Here is a 14,966-nt window from a genome sequence, read left to right on the forward strand (position 1 = left end):
GGTCAACTGATAGGCGTTCCATTGTTACCTTGATGACTTATTGATGAGAATAAGCTAAGCTGTTGTTGGGTAGTTCAATCTCTAAGGCTTCTCACTCAAAGGTCACAACATGAACACAGAAATGTGATATGACTGGGCTCGAACCGTTGTTGGGGCATGGTTCTACAATTCCTTCACTTCACTTAATTGCCAAAATTGCTTACTTTAAGTACTTAAAATGGCAACATGTTACAACCGCAAATCTACAAATCCCATGACGGTGCGTTTTACAGCTAGTGCCTTCAGCGGTTGACTGGCTACTCTACTGCATGCAGTGTCTTGTTTGTTTTAAAAAAAAGTAATTATGCATCCTAAAAAACAGACAAAGAAACCTAACACGCAGTAGATTAGAACAGGACCACACACAGATGCTTACAAAGAGATTTTTCCCGTGTTCGAGAGCTCGTTAGACTGTGGTCTTTGCCCAGGTGTGGTGTTAAAACGGAGATTGATTGTATTAGCCTTTCCTGTTTGCACAACAGTTGCCCAAGAGTAGAGCATGTGCTTGTCGTCAGCTTGACGACAGATAACAGGTTCATTGAAATGGCGCAGTTTGTTGTCCAAAACAACACTGCACTTCTGCGCTAACAAGAAATTATGTATTTTTCACGAGTTATCTCAATTTCTCTGTCTTTAGTACAGTCGAACCTTGGTTATCATCTGCCCTGGTTAGCGTAGTTTTTGGTTTGCGTACTTTTTCCAGTTAACGTACAATGTAACATGCGTCTTGTTGTGTTATTTATACACCATGTGAGTCCAACTGTGTTCTTGATGTATTTTTAAGCACAAAACATCTTGTTAGCATCCTTAGCTTGATAACAAAATGTCAACAGGAAGTGGAAGTTAGTTATGGTAGCCATCTAGTCACCAACGGTTGACTCTCAAAACAAAAACAAAACAAAATTTTTTAGAGTTTTAAATTCATAATTTTAAAACACTATCCCGTTCTTTAATGAGTTATGTCTTAAATTGAGTCGTGTTTTTCACCTTCTTCATCTAAAGAAGAAGAACTTGCTACTTTTTTTGGCCTCAGTTTGGATTACTGCGGTGAGAAATACTATTGAATTCAAGAAATTGGTCGCCAGCCAATCCCCATTCACACACACATTCATAGCTTTGGACAATTTGGAGTCGCCGATTAACTTAACTTAACTTTTGGAATGTGGAAGGAAACCGGAGTGCCGGAGTTGAATTTTTTCTGCATGTAAAACTGTACTTTGGTCATATTTTTGGCTTTCTGGAACAAATTAATTGAATTTCTTTTATTTTCTGATCAGAAAAATGTATTTGTTTTGGTTAGAAATTTTTCAACGATGCTAACCAAGGTTCCGCTGTATTATGGAAACAATTTAAATACTGAAGTACTTTCCACATTTAAAGTTGCTCAGGATTTAGTCAATGGGATGGAGGGCATAATTATGTTTTAAAAATGATGTTGACTTGGTTGATTTTCATGCAACCAGCATGGAATCATTTTCTACTCACAGTGTGAATATTTGGATAGATGGATGGAAAATATTCTGGTACGCACTACTGACCTGAGGAGGCTGCCATGAAGAAGAGCTGTCATGATTCACAACATGGACCACGGAGACCACAGACAGCCTGACCTTCACCCTTGCAGCCTCTAACTCCTTCAACATGTGTTGGGTCCTGACACATCAAAATTTGCCTATCTTCAAAATGCTTCAGCACCACGCAGTTGATGTTGAAAGAAACAAAGCCAGCTAAAGAAAAGATCCAAAACAGGACTGCACCGACAAAGAACGATCTAAGCTGGTCAGGTAGATTAACAACTTTGCAACTGCTATCATAAACAGCAACAAAAGTATAAACCTCGAAGGCAGGGGTCTCAAACTCAATTTACTTAGGGGGCACTGGAGCTAGGGTCTGGGTCAGACTGGGCCGCATCAGGTTTTCCCAAAAAAAAAAAAAAAAAAACACATTTATTAAAAACAGAAAAATGAATAAACTTTGCTTTGGTTACGATTTTCTACAAGAAAAGCTCTGATAAAACATTCCACTGTTCTCAAATATCTTAATTTTTATTTTTCTACACAAAATAAGATGAAAAATAAATAAACAAATCAAGAATAAAGAAAATAAATCAATCAGTAATAAATAAATATAATAATAATAATAATAAAACACCAAATAATAAAAACTTAAGAAACCACATATAGTTGGTGGGTAGACAAATGATTTTTTTCAGATTAAAATGAACAAAGCATTATTAGAGACCTGTAGACATGACAAAACACGACTATAGTCACATTTATACTCTTTCTATTTACAACATATTGCGCAACTGCAGGGTCTTGAGACACATGCTAACTCGCAAACTAGAGAGCTAGCGACCTAAACGGTAGCCTCCAAGTTATTTCCTTTCAACTTAAACAGCCAAAAACTTACCACTTCCACACGGATAAGGAGGATAACTATTAACAGTTATTTAACCTTTAACATGAACATTAATCAAACGTAATAATTTTTTCTGGGTACATGATACCAAACGTGGCCTCAAACTAGTGTCCTGCGGGGCACATTTGGCCCGCGGGCCGCGTGTTTGAGAGCCCTGCTCTAAGGTTTTCAAAGCTTGCACTTTCAAAAAAGGTGTTTCTTTCATAAATGCGGCTAGACGCTCATCTGCACCATCTTAATGAACTATAAAAATGCTGATTTCAGAAAGGCCTTCACTTAACGGGTCAGGAGCTTACAGTAAGTGTTGAGGCTACGGCGTATTACTGTGGGTAATAAAACGCTACAGCAAGCTGACTTTACTCATTTGCCAAATTCTGCTTGACTGTGCGCAGCTGCTCTTAGCTGGCAATGAGCCGCTGAAGGCGTTCATTTGTATTTCAGGAAAGTGTGTGTTTTTTTTTTTAATAAGTAGTTTAGAAGCAGCTACCATGCTTACAGTTGAAGCATGTGAGCCTAATTATTTTCAAATGATGTTTCTGGATCCAGCCCAAAAACTCTCCGATGCTTATATTGTTAAAAGGACTTAAAAAGGGGGGCAGCTGTGATGTAAATCAACCCTGACAAACAAATAGTTGATGGACTGAGGAGACTGGTTAGGATGTGGACACATGCTTGGAGTTAGACACTAGTCCAGGGTGTACCCCGCCTCTCGCCCAAAGACAGCTGGGATAGGCTCCAGCACCCCCGCGAGCGACCCTTGTGAGGAAAAGCGGTAGAAAATGAATCTATCTATCTATCTATCTATCTATCTATCTATCTATCTATCTATCTATCTATCTATCTATCTATCTATCTATCTATCTATCTATCTATCTATCTATCTATCTATCTATCTATCTATCTATCTATCTATCTATCTATCTATCTATCTATCTATCTATCTATCTATCTATCGTTCGTTCTATCTATCGTTTGTTCTATCGTTTGTTCTTTTGTTTGTTCTCTCGTTCGTTCTCTCGTTCGTTCTATCGTTCCTTCTATCGTTTGTGCTATCTATTGTTCTTTCTATCATTCTATCATTCTTTCTATCATTCTATCTATCTATCTATCGTTCTATCGTTCTTTCTATCTATCGTTCATTCTATCGTTTCTTCTTTCGTTCGCTCTATCGTTTGTTCTATCGTTCGTTCTATCATTCTACCGTTCTTTCTATCTTTCTATCATTCTTTCTATCATTCTTTCTATCTATCTATCTACAGTGAAGAAAATAAGTATTTGAACACCCTGCTATTTTGCTATTTCTCCCACTTAGAAATCATGGAGGGGTCTGAAATTTTCATCGTAGGTGCATGTCCACTGTGAGAGAGATAAACTAAAAAGAAAAATCCAGAAATCACAATGCATGATTTTTTAACAATTTATTTGTGTGATACAGCTGCAAATAAGTATTTGAACACCTGTGTATCATCTAGAATTCTGACCCTGAAAGACCTGTTAGTCTGCCCATTAGAAGTCCACCTGCACTCCATGTATCATCCTGAATCAGATGCACCTGTTTGAGGTCGTTAGCTGCATAAAGACACCTGTCCACCCCATACAATCAGTAAGACTTTAACTTGTAACATGGCGAAGACCAAAGAGCTGTCCAAAGACACCAGAGACAAAATTGTACACCTCCACAAGGCTGGAAAGGGCTACGGAGCAATTACCAAGCAGCTTGGTGAAAAAAGGTCCACTGTTGGAGCTATCATTAGAAAATGGAAGAAGCTAAACATGACGGTCAATCTCAATCGGAGTGGAGCCCCATGCAAGATATCACCTCGTGGGGTCTCAATGATTCTAAGAAAGGTGAGGAATCAGCCCAGAACTACACGACAGGACTTGGTCAATGACCTGAAAAGAGCTGGGACCACCGTTTCCAAGGTTACTGTAGGTAATACACTAAGACGTCATGATGTGAAATCATGCATGGCACGAAAGGTTCCCCTGCTTAAACCAGCACATGTCAAGGCCCGTCTTAAGTTTGCATATGACCATTTGGATGATACAGAGGAGTCATGGGAGAAAGTTTTATGGTCAGATGAGACCAAAATAGAACTTTTTGGTCATAATTCCAATAAGCGTGTTTGGAGGAAGAAGAATGAAGAGTACAATCCGAAGAACACCATCCCTACTGTGAAGCATGGGGGTGGTAGCATCATGCTTTGGGGGTGTTTTTCTGCACATGGGACAGGACGAGTGCACTGCATTAAAGAGAGGATGACTGGGGCCGTGTATTGTGAGATTTTGGGGAACAACCTCCTTCCCTCTGTCAGAGCATTGAAGATGGGTCGTGGCTGGGTCTTCCAACACGACAACGACCCGAAGCACACAGCCAGGAAAACCAAGGAGTGGCTCCGTAAGAAGCATATTAAGGTTCTAGCATGGCCCAGCCAGTCTCCAGACCTGAACCCAATCGAAAATCTTTGGAGGGAGCTCAAACTCCGTGTTTCTCAGCGACAGCCCAGAAACCTGACTGATCTAGAGAAGATCTGTGTGGAGGAGTGGGCCAAGATCCCTCCTGCAGTGTGTGCAAACCTGGTGAAAAACTACAGGAAACGTTTGACCTCTGTAATAGCAAACAAAGGCTACTGTACCAAATATTAACATTCATTTTCTCAGGTGTTCAAATACTTATTTGCAGCTGTATCACACAAATAAATTGTTAAAAAATCATGCATTGTGATTTCTGGATTTTTCTTTTTAGTTTATCTCTCTCACAGTGGACATGCACCTACGATGAAAATTTCAGACCCCTCCATGATTTCTAAGTGGGAGAAATAGCAAAATAGCAGGGTGTTCAAATACTTATTTTCTTCACTGTATCTATCTATCTATCTATCTATCTATCTATCTATCTATCTATCTATCTATCGATCGATCTATCTATCTATCTATCTATCTATCTATCTATCTATCTATCTATCTATCTATCTATCTATCTATCTATCTATCTATCTATCTATCTATCTATCTATCTATCTATCTATCTATCTATCTATCTATCTATCTATCTATCTATCTATCTATCTATCTATCTATCTATCTATCTATCTATCTATCTATCTATCTATCTATCTATCTATCTATCTATCTATCTATCTATCTATCTATCTATCTATCTATCTATCTATCTATCTATCTATCTATCTATCTATCTATCTATCTATCTATCTATCTATCTATCTATCTATCTATCTATCTATCTATCTATCTATCTATCTATCTATCTATCTATCTATCTATCTATCTATCTATCTATCTATCTATCTATCTATCGTTCGTTCTATCGTTTGTTCTTGTTTGTTCTCTCGTTTGTTCTATCGTTCCTTCTATCGTTTGTGCTATCTATTGTTCTTTCTATCATTCTATCATTCTTTCTATCATTCTATCTATCTATCGTTCGTTCTATCGTTCGTTCTATCGTTTCTTCTTTCGTTCGCTCTATCGTTCGTTCTATCATTCTATCGTTCGTTCTATCATTCTATCATTCTTTCTATCATTCTTTCTATCATTCTATCAATCTATCTATCTATCTATCTATCTATCTATCTATCTATCTATCTATCTATCTATCGTTCGTTCTATCGTTTGTTCTTTTGTTTGTTCTCTCGTTCCTTCTATCGTTTGTGCTATCTATTGTTCTTTCTATCATTCTATCATTCTTTCTATCATTCTATCTATCTATCTATCGTTCTATCGTTCTTTCTATCTATCGTTCATTCTATCGTTTCTTCTTTCGTTCGCTCTATCGTTTGTTCTATCGTTCGTTCTATCATTCTACCGTTCTTTCTATCTTTCTATCATTCTTTCTATCATTCTTTCTATCTATCTATCTATCTATCTATCTATCTATCTATCTATCTATCTATCTATCTATCTATCTATCTATCTATCTATCTATCTATCTATCTATCTATCTATCTATCTATCTATCTATCTATCTATCTATCTATCTATCTATCTATCTATCTATCTATCTATCTATCTATCTATCTATCGTTCGTTCTATCGTTTGTTCTTGTTTGTTCTCTCGTTTGTTCTATCGTTCCTTCTATCGTTTGTGCTATCTATTGTTCTTTCTATCATTCTATCATTCTTTCTATCATTCTATCTATCTATCGTTCGTTCTATCGTTCGTTCTATCGTTTCTTCTTTCGTTCGCTCTATTGTTCGTTCTATCATTCTATCGTTCGTTCTATCATTCTATCATTCTTTCTATCATTCTATCTATCTATCTATCTATCTATCTATCTATCTATCTATCTATCTATCTATCTATCTATCTATCTATCTATCTATCTATCTATCTATCTATCTATCTATCTATCGTTCTATCGTTCTATCTATCTATCTATCTATCTATCTATCTATCTATCTATCTATCTATCTATCTATCTATCTATCTATCTATCTATCTATCTATCTATCTATCTATCTATCTATCATTCTATCTATCTATCATTCTATCTATCGTTCTATCTATTGTTCTAGCTATCGTTCTATCTATTGTTCTATCTATCTATCGTTCCATCTATCTATCTATCTATCTATTGTTCTATCGTTCTTTCTATCTATCGTTCGTTCTATCATTTGTTCCATCGTTTGTTCTTTCGTTCGTTCTGTCGTTGCTTCTATCTATTGTTCTGTCTATCGTTCTTTCTATCATTCTATCGTTCTTTCTATCATTCTATCATTCTTTCTATCCATCTATCCATCCATCCATCCCAGGTTGACTGTTGTTATCAACACTGCCCTTTCCTCCTCTATGGTTTTGACATTCCTGCCTAATAGCATCTTTATTGACCGTGTCCACTCAAAGCAAAGCTCCTTGTAATCTTACATAGGTGGGGTAGTTCAGACAGAAATGGCTGCTCTAAAAAGAAGAAAACAAAGGGAAAAGAGGATGGTGGATAATAACACAAACAAAGGAAGCTCTGAGCTGAGCTCCTTTGATCAGCTCCACCATCACCTCATCCGTCTACACTTCAAACTTTAAACTCGTCTAACAACAGAGAGCTGGCACAACCGGCGTAGACGCAGACGCAGAATAGTTCTTCCTGATGGATGTGATGGATGGGCCGGATCACTAATTGACGCTTGGGAGTCTGGCGTCAGCAGGGTAATGACCGGGTACTCGTATGGGTTGGTGTTGCCATTTTTGGGATGAAGATGAAAGTAAACTCCCAAGCCTACTGCCAGTTTCTGGAAAATACTCAGGAGGAAGGCTGCAGCGTTCAGGAAGCCAACGCTCCACACACCAAACTCCTTCATTGCTTGGCGGAGCAAGCAAAGGCCAGTTGATGACCTGGCAGCGTTCCTCGCCTGACTTAAATCATACTGACAGATTGGGGGCTCTTCCCAAAAACAGGAGATTTACAGCGAGGGAAGACAACAGTTGACAGTGAACTGATCAAGAAACTGACTTGCTTTTCCTCACGAGGGTCGCGGGGGTGCTGGAGCCTATCCCAGCTTTCTTCGGGCATGTTGACAGTGAACTGATCAAGAAACTGACTCCGGAAACTGACTCCAGGGAAGGTCATTCATTCATTCATTCATTTTCTACCGCTTTTCCTCACAAGGATCGCGGGGGTGCTGGAGCCTATCCCAGCTTTCTTCGGGCATGTTGACAGTGAACTGATCAAGAAACTGACTCCAGAAACTGACTCCACGGAAGGTCATTCATTCATTCATTTTCTACCGCTTTTCCTCACGAGGGTCGCGGGGGTGCTGGAGCCTATCCCAGCTTTCTTCGGGCATGTTGACAGTGAACTGATCAAGAAACTGACTCCAGAAACTGACTCCACGGAAAGTCATTCATTCATTCATTTTCTACCGCTTTTCCTCATGAGGGTCACGGGGGTGCTGGAGCCTATCCCAGCTTTCTTCGGGCATGTTGACAGTGAACTGATCAAGAAACTGACTCCAGAAACTGACTCCACAGAAGGTCATTCATTCATTTTCTACCACTTTTCCTCACGAGGGTCGTGGGGGTGCTGGAGCCTATCCCAGCTTTCTTCGGGCGTGTTGACAGTGAACTGATCAAGAAACTGACTCCAGAAACTGACTCCAGGGAAGGTCATTCATTCATTCATTCATTTTCTACCGCTTTTCCTCACGAGGGTCGCGGGGGTGCTGGAGCCTATCCCAGCTTTCTTCGGGCGTGTTGACAGTGAACTGATCAAGAAACTGACTCCAGAAACTGACTCCACGGAAAGTAATTCATTCATTCATTCTCTACCGCTTTTCCTCACGAGGGTCGCGGGGTTGCTGGAGCCTACCCCAGCTTTCTTCGGGCGTGTTGACAGTGAACTGATCAAGAAACTGACTCCAGAAACTGACTCCACGGAAAGTAATTCATTCATTCATTCTCTACCGCTTTTCCTCACGAGGGTCGCGGGGTTGCTGGAGCCTATCCCAGCTTTCTTCGGGCGTGTTGACAGTGAACTGATCAAGAAACTGACTCCAGAAACTGGCTCCACGGAAGGTCATTCATTCATTCATTTTCTACCGCTACCAGGCGTGAGGCGGGGTACACCCTGGACTGGTGGCCAGCCAATCACAGGGCACATATAGACAAACAACCATTCACACTCACATTCATACAATTTGGAGTCGCCAATTAACCTAGCATGTTTTTGGAATGTGGGAGGAAACCGGAGTACCCGGAGGGTGGAATTGAACCCTGGTCTCCTAGCTGTGAGGTCTGCACGCTAACCACTAGACCGCCATGCCGCCCCCACGGAAGGTCACTTTCTGCCAAATGACTTTCTTTTGGATATGCAAGCCGAACTATACAACTATACCCCACCCCCACACTCTCAAGTGGGCTCGGACACACACAAAAAAGTCACACAAACATGGCGTCTCACAGTGAGGTGAGTGTTTACAAGGATGTTCATTTGTTTGTCGAGACGTCAGCAGGGTTACAAAGAACTGTCACACAAAAACACACACCCTTATCAAACCACTTTGGAGAGCACCGACCGACCCTTGCTCTCCCTTATGTGGTTTCCAATGATTCCAGTATAAAGGACGTATTTCCTGGCTTTGGAATAGCCAGGTCACTGTGGGATACACTTTATTTGGCTGTAAAATTCCCATGTACCAATACCGTGTTCTGAAACAGTCCGCTTGCGACATAGCTTTATTGTGTCTTCTAAAAAAACACACGTCATGCCATAGGGGTGACCATAGGTGACCCATAAAAAAAACAAGGAACTCTCCCAATGCTAACATGTGAGTCAATGGTATGTTTTATTTATGTCTAATATGTCTTATTTTCTATTATTATGTCTACTGTATTAGGTAATATAAGTTTAAAGGTGACCATAGGGGTGACCATAGGTGACCATAGGGGTGAAGTACACTGCCCATAAAAAAACTAGGAACTCTCCCAATGCTTACATTTGAGTAATAGTATGTTTTATTTATGTCTAATATGTCTTATTTTCTATTACTATGTCTACTGTATTAGGTAATATGAGTGTCAAGGTGACCATAGGGGTAACCATAGGTGACCCATAAAAAAAACTAGGAACTCTCCCAATGCTAACATGTGAGTCAATGGTATGTTTTATTTATGTCTACTATGTCTTATTTTCTATTATTATGTCTACTGTATTAGGTAATATAAGTTTAAAGGTGACCATAGGGGTGACCATAGGTGACCATAGGGCTGAAGTACACTACCCATAAAAAAAAACCAAGGAACTCTCCCAATGCTAACATCTGAGTCAATGGTATGTTTTATTTATGTCTAATATGTCTTATTTTCTATTACTATGTCTACTGTATTAGGTAATATGAGTGTCAAGGTGACCATAGGGGTAACCATAGGTGACCCATAAAAAAAACTAGGAACTCTCCCAATGCTAACATGTGAGTCAATGGTATGTTTTATTTATGTCTAATATGTCTTATTTTCTATTATTATGTCTACTGTATTAGGTAATTTAAGTTTAAAGGTGACCATAGGGGTGACCATAGGTGACCATAGGGATGAAGTACACTGCCCATAAAAAAACAAGGAACTCTCCCAATGCTAACATGTGAGTCAATGGTATATTTTATTTATGTCTAATATGTCTTATTATCTATTATTATGTCTACTGTATTAGGTAATATGAGTGTAAAGGTGACCATAGGGGTGTTATTTCATGTCTAGAGGTCTCTAATAATGTTAAAACGCATTAAGCAGGTCATAGACTTACTTGTTTGTTATGCTATAACTAAAACATTCTATTTACTGTACAAATAAGGATTCCTACTTTGTGGAAATTCACTTATCATGGTAGCAATAATGAACCAAATCGTGACCTTAAAAACGAGGTACGTACCAAAACATGACTATAGTGTACTATTACACTCCTGCTAAATAAACAAGCATGTGCTTCAGTAAAATGACCTATGAAGTATATATTGCTTTCTCTCGCTGCAGGATGGAAGGCATGGGGGTCGAGGGCGGTGATGGGGAGGGGGGGTGGGGGTCTTCCTGGCTAAACCTCCTATCCAGCCATCCTCATGACACTCACTTCACATATACACACACACACACTTAACGTTAGTACACGATACAGGATGCCACTGTGACACAGACACACAAACACACACTTCAGTGTTTACCATGTCGGAGTTCTGGCCTCTGACTTAAAGGGAGCCAAATTAAACAGGACCCAGTTTTATCTCACTGGGTCAGCAGAGGAAAAGCCTTTAACACAATTTCTAATAATAAAAAAGATTCTATGGAAAACCCCAAAAATCTAAGAACTGCTTTGCTACTCTGGCTTGCATGTTGCCTCCATTTCCCTGAAGGTTTTGGAAAGCATATTTGCACATCATCGTAAAAAAAAATAGATGTCTTACGGTGGACCAACACAAAGACATGGAGAACAACAGTGCAACTGTTGACGGATTAGACTCCTCCTGGGTAACAGTTGTTTAGAATTAAGCTTATTTCACTACTGCTGCCTCCTTTTATTATCTTCTAATGAGATGATTTTGTTTTTGTCTTTGGCCAAAAGGCACGAAATAATGAATTCATCATTTGTAGCATTTGTGTACACTGTACATAGTTTCTCCCTGATGAGGATTATTATTCTAGGCAAGATGGCTGATTAAATAAATGACTGAGGAATTGCGCTTAAAAAAGAATTTGTGACATGTGGAAATTTAGCTGAGGAAAACAAACATCTGGAATGAGAATCCATCTTTTCACTGCATTCAACGACAGAGTCCCGGCTCTTTTTGCCTCGGTTGCTGTTAGAAGCAAGAACAGAAAAAACAAAAAAAATTAAAGTATATTCTATGTAATACTAAAGCTCGAATGTAGTTTCATAATTATGTACTTAATTGTTACAAATTTGGTAGATTTTGAGTAATTGACTGTAGATGAATCGCATCTTGAAACAACTGAGGCACAATGGAGTGCACTACTTGGCTACAACCAGCAGAGGCACTGTTGATTCAGTTGCAACAAGTTTATGGTATAAAATTAGATATGTAGTATATACAGAAATGATATTAGATATTAAACATGTTCGATATTTAAGATACAAAACCCACTTTGGATGGCTGAGCCTCGGACTCCCTGAACGTAGCAAACAGCCAATCACAGGGCACATATAGACAAACAACCATTCACACTCACATTCATACGTATGGACAATTTGGAGTCGCTAATTAACATCTCCACATGTCATCAAATTCATTAATTCATTCATTTTCTACCGATTATCCTCACAAGGGTCGCGGGGGGTGCCGGAGCCCACATCTCCCTAAATTAAAAAAAAAAAAAATCTGATTTAATGTGTCATGAGAGGAATGCAGAAAGCCAGTGTTTTTGTCGTCATGACTTGCTAACATGTTCTGCAGCTGTCTGGCTCTGGAAAAGTTTACCTTAGAGTCCAATCATTAGTTGTTTTTATTAGATCTTATCCTGATGGACAAAAAGTTACTCGAAAAAGTCGGGCATAATTGCCTTTATGGTGAAAAATTAAAATACTAGTAGTAATCCGTTGTTCATCACTGCGAACTGGTGAAGTACATTTCCATGAAGCAGGATTCCTTATTTATAAACCAAATATTTTCATAGTTAGAACATAGAAAACCTGTTTACAAGCTTTAACACCTCTTATGACCCAATATAGTAGACAGAAAAATAGTAAATAAGCCATTTAAGACTAAAATAAATACGACTGTGTGTATTGCTTTAAATGTGTTCCTTAAGAGAGCTAAGTGGCGGCCAGACAGGAAGTGATGTCGGGGGTTTCTGAATTGAGTGACAGCTTTGCATGGATAACGATTTTCCTTAGGGATTATTGTGAGACCATTCAACACTGCAATAAAAGCCTGTTGTTTCAGCGATCGAGTCTGGTGCTTGTGTGTCTTTCTGAAGATTACAGTAACATTAGTGACACATAGTGACCGGTGTACTGAGAGCGTCTTTGAATGCGTCTTCGGGTGGTACACCCTGGACTGGTGGCCAGCCAATCACAGGGCACATATAGACAAACAACCATTCACACTCACATTCATACCTATGGATAATTTGGAGTCGCTAATTAACCTAGCATGTTTTTGGAATGTGGGAGGAAACCGGAGTACCCGGAGAAAACCCACACACGCACGGGAAGAACATGCAAACTCCACACAGAGATGGCCGAGGGTGGAATTGAACTCGGGTATCCTAGCTGTGACACCTGCGTGCTCACCACCCGCCATGCAGAATTAAAAACTCCAATTCTCCAATTCATCCAGTCACTCATCAGAACTCAGTCGGGATGCTTTCAGGGTCTCACAGAAAGTCAGATTTTTTAAACATAATTACAAAGAGCGGAGCCACAACAAAGAGGCTGAACAGCTACATGTGGCTCTGGAGCCGTGGGTTGCTGACCCCTTTACAGATGAACTTAACTTGACCTTCTCTCTTTTCATTGGTCCATTCATGGATCACTCATTTGGACTTTGTCATTTATGTTAGAGAACAGGCTGCACGGCGGTCGAGTGGTTAGCGCGTAGACCTCACAACTAGGAGACCAGGGTTCAATTCCGCCCTCGGCCATCTCTGTGTGGAGTTTGCATGTTCTCTCCCCATTCCAAAAACATGCTAGGTTAATTAGCGACTCCAAATTGTCCATAGGTATGAATGTGAGTGTGAATGGTTGTTTGTCTATATGTGCCTTGTGATTCGCTGGCGATCAGTCCAGGGTGTACCCCGCCTTTCGCCCGAAGACAGCTGGGGGTCATCCCCTGAGATGTAGGATTTTATTACATAAGGTCGTTTCTATTATTATGTCTACTGTATTAGGTAATATGAGTGTAAAGGTGACCATAGGGGTGTTATTTCATGTCTAGAGGTCTCTAATGAATGAATGAATGAACTTATGCAAAAAGTACTGAAAAATTGAACGGCTGGACATGCGCATTCAAAAGTTTAAAGACGGTCATGTTGAGTTCAATTGTAAAGGTTTTTCATTCTCACCCAAAAGTTGGAATATCACTAACTTTTTGTGCGTAGTGTATCTTGAATCATACCCTACTGAAGGTGACGGAATGCTAATGATAGTGACCGACGGGCTGAACATCTGTGTGCGAGTACAAAACCTCCTCTGGAGGTGTGAGGCACACCGGCCTTTCAATGGGGGGTTTGAGAGCAAACTATCACATTTGTCACGTTGAGCTCTACCCAAACAATGAGTGATTAGTAGTATTATTTACCTGGGTCATGGAAGGGGACCAAGGCGAAGTTGTACAGAGGTCGTTTCGGCCGGCTTAGAGATGTCTCCAGAATCTTGGAGGCTCCTTCTATGACTTGGACCAAGTCGTCGTACATGGAGCCGGTCACGTCAAACACGAACGCGAGGGTGGATGCACCCTCCGGGATGTCCTCGTCTGCGGCGGTGGTGGCCAACTCTTGCCCGCTTGACAGCGCCACTGAAAGGGCAAAGAAGATCCACCCGACTCGGGTGCCCATTTTAGCTCCAAAATCTTGGATCTTCGGTTTCAAAGTTTAAAGAACCTAAACGCAACACATTGAGCTTTCAAAAAGAAGAAAAAAAAAAACTAATGTAGTAAATAAAAGTATTGCGCATTGATGCGGAATGATGCGCCGCTCCAAGGGTGTGCTTTTACGCAGGGACCTGCGCGGTTCTTTTCCGCTTTGGACCCCTTCTCCTCGGATCCACGGTAGATCTCCTGTGTCTCTTCTGGCGTGAGTGAAGTGTGCAGAGGTAGTGGTCCCTTTTTTTTAGCTTTCACATACACTAACTCTCAGCTGTGCAAGGAAAGCCTCCAAGACGCACATGAGAGGCGGGCGGATCGATCCATGTACCGATTGCATTGATACCAGGTAGTACCAGCCTGATGAGGTAGTTTCATTTTTCACATGCTTATTTTTGTTTTGTTTTATCAACCAATCAGAAATATGCTAACTTTATTCTGGGCCAGAAGGCAAATCTAACTTGCTA

General features: G+C 40.1%; 1 protein-coding gene across 1 annotated transcript in view; it reads right to left on the reverse strand.

Annotated features, from left to right (window-relative positions):
• hmcn1 (hemicentin 1) overlaps positions 1-14,555 on the reverse strand; it is a 98,437-nt gene extending 83,882 nt beyond the window's left edge. The window contains exon 1 of the mRNA XM_058072226.2: positions 14,218-14,555. Coding sequence (XP_057928209.2) covers positions 14,218-14,473 — 256 coding nt within the window. The 5' untranslated portion in view covers positions 14,474-14,555. The remainder of the gene's footprint in view (positions 1-14,217) is intronic.
• Positions 14,556-14,966: the final 411 nt, after the last annotated feature.

The sequence above is a fragment of the Doryrhamphus excisus genome, linkage group LG4, assembly GCF_037039965.1.
Source record: "Doryrhamphus excisus strain RoL-2023G ecotype Guam linkage group LG4, RoL_Dexc_Guam_v1.1, whole genome shotgun sequence".
Taxonomy (NCBI): Eukaryota; Metazoa; Chordata; class Actinopteri; order Syngnathiformes; family Syngnathidae; genus Doryrhamphus; species Doryrhamphus excisus.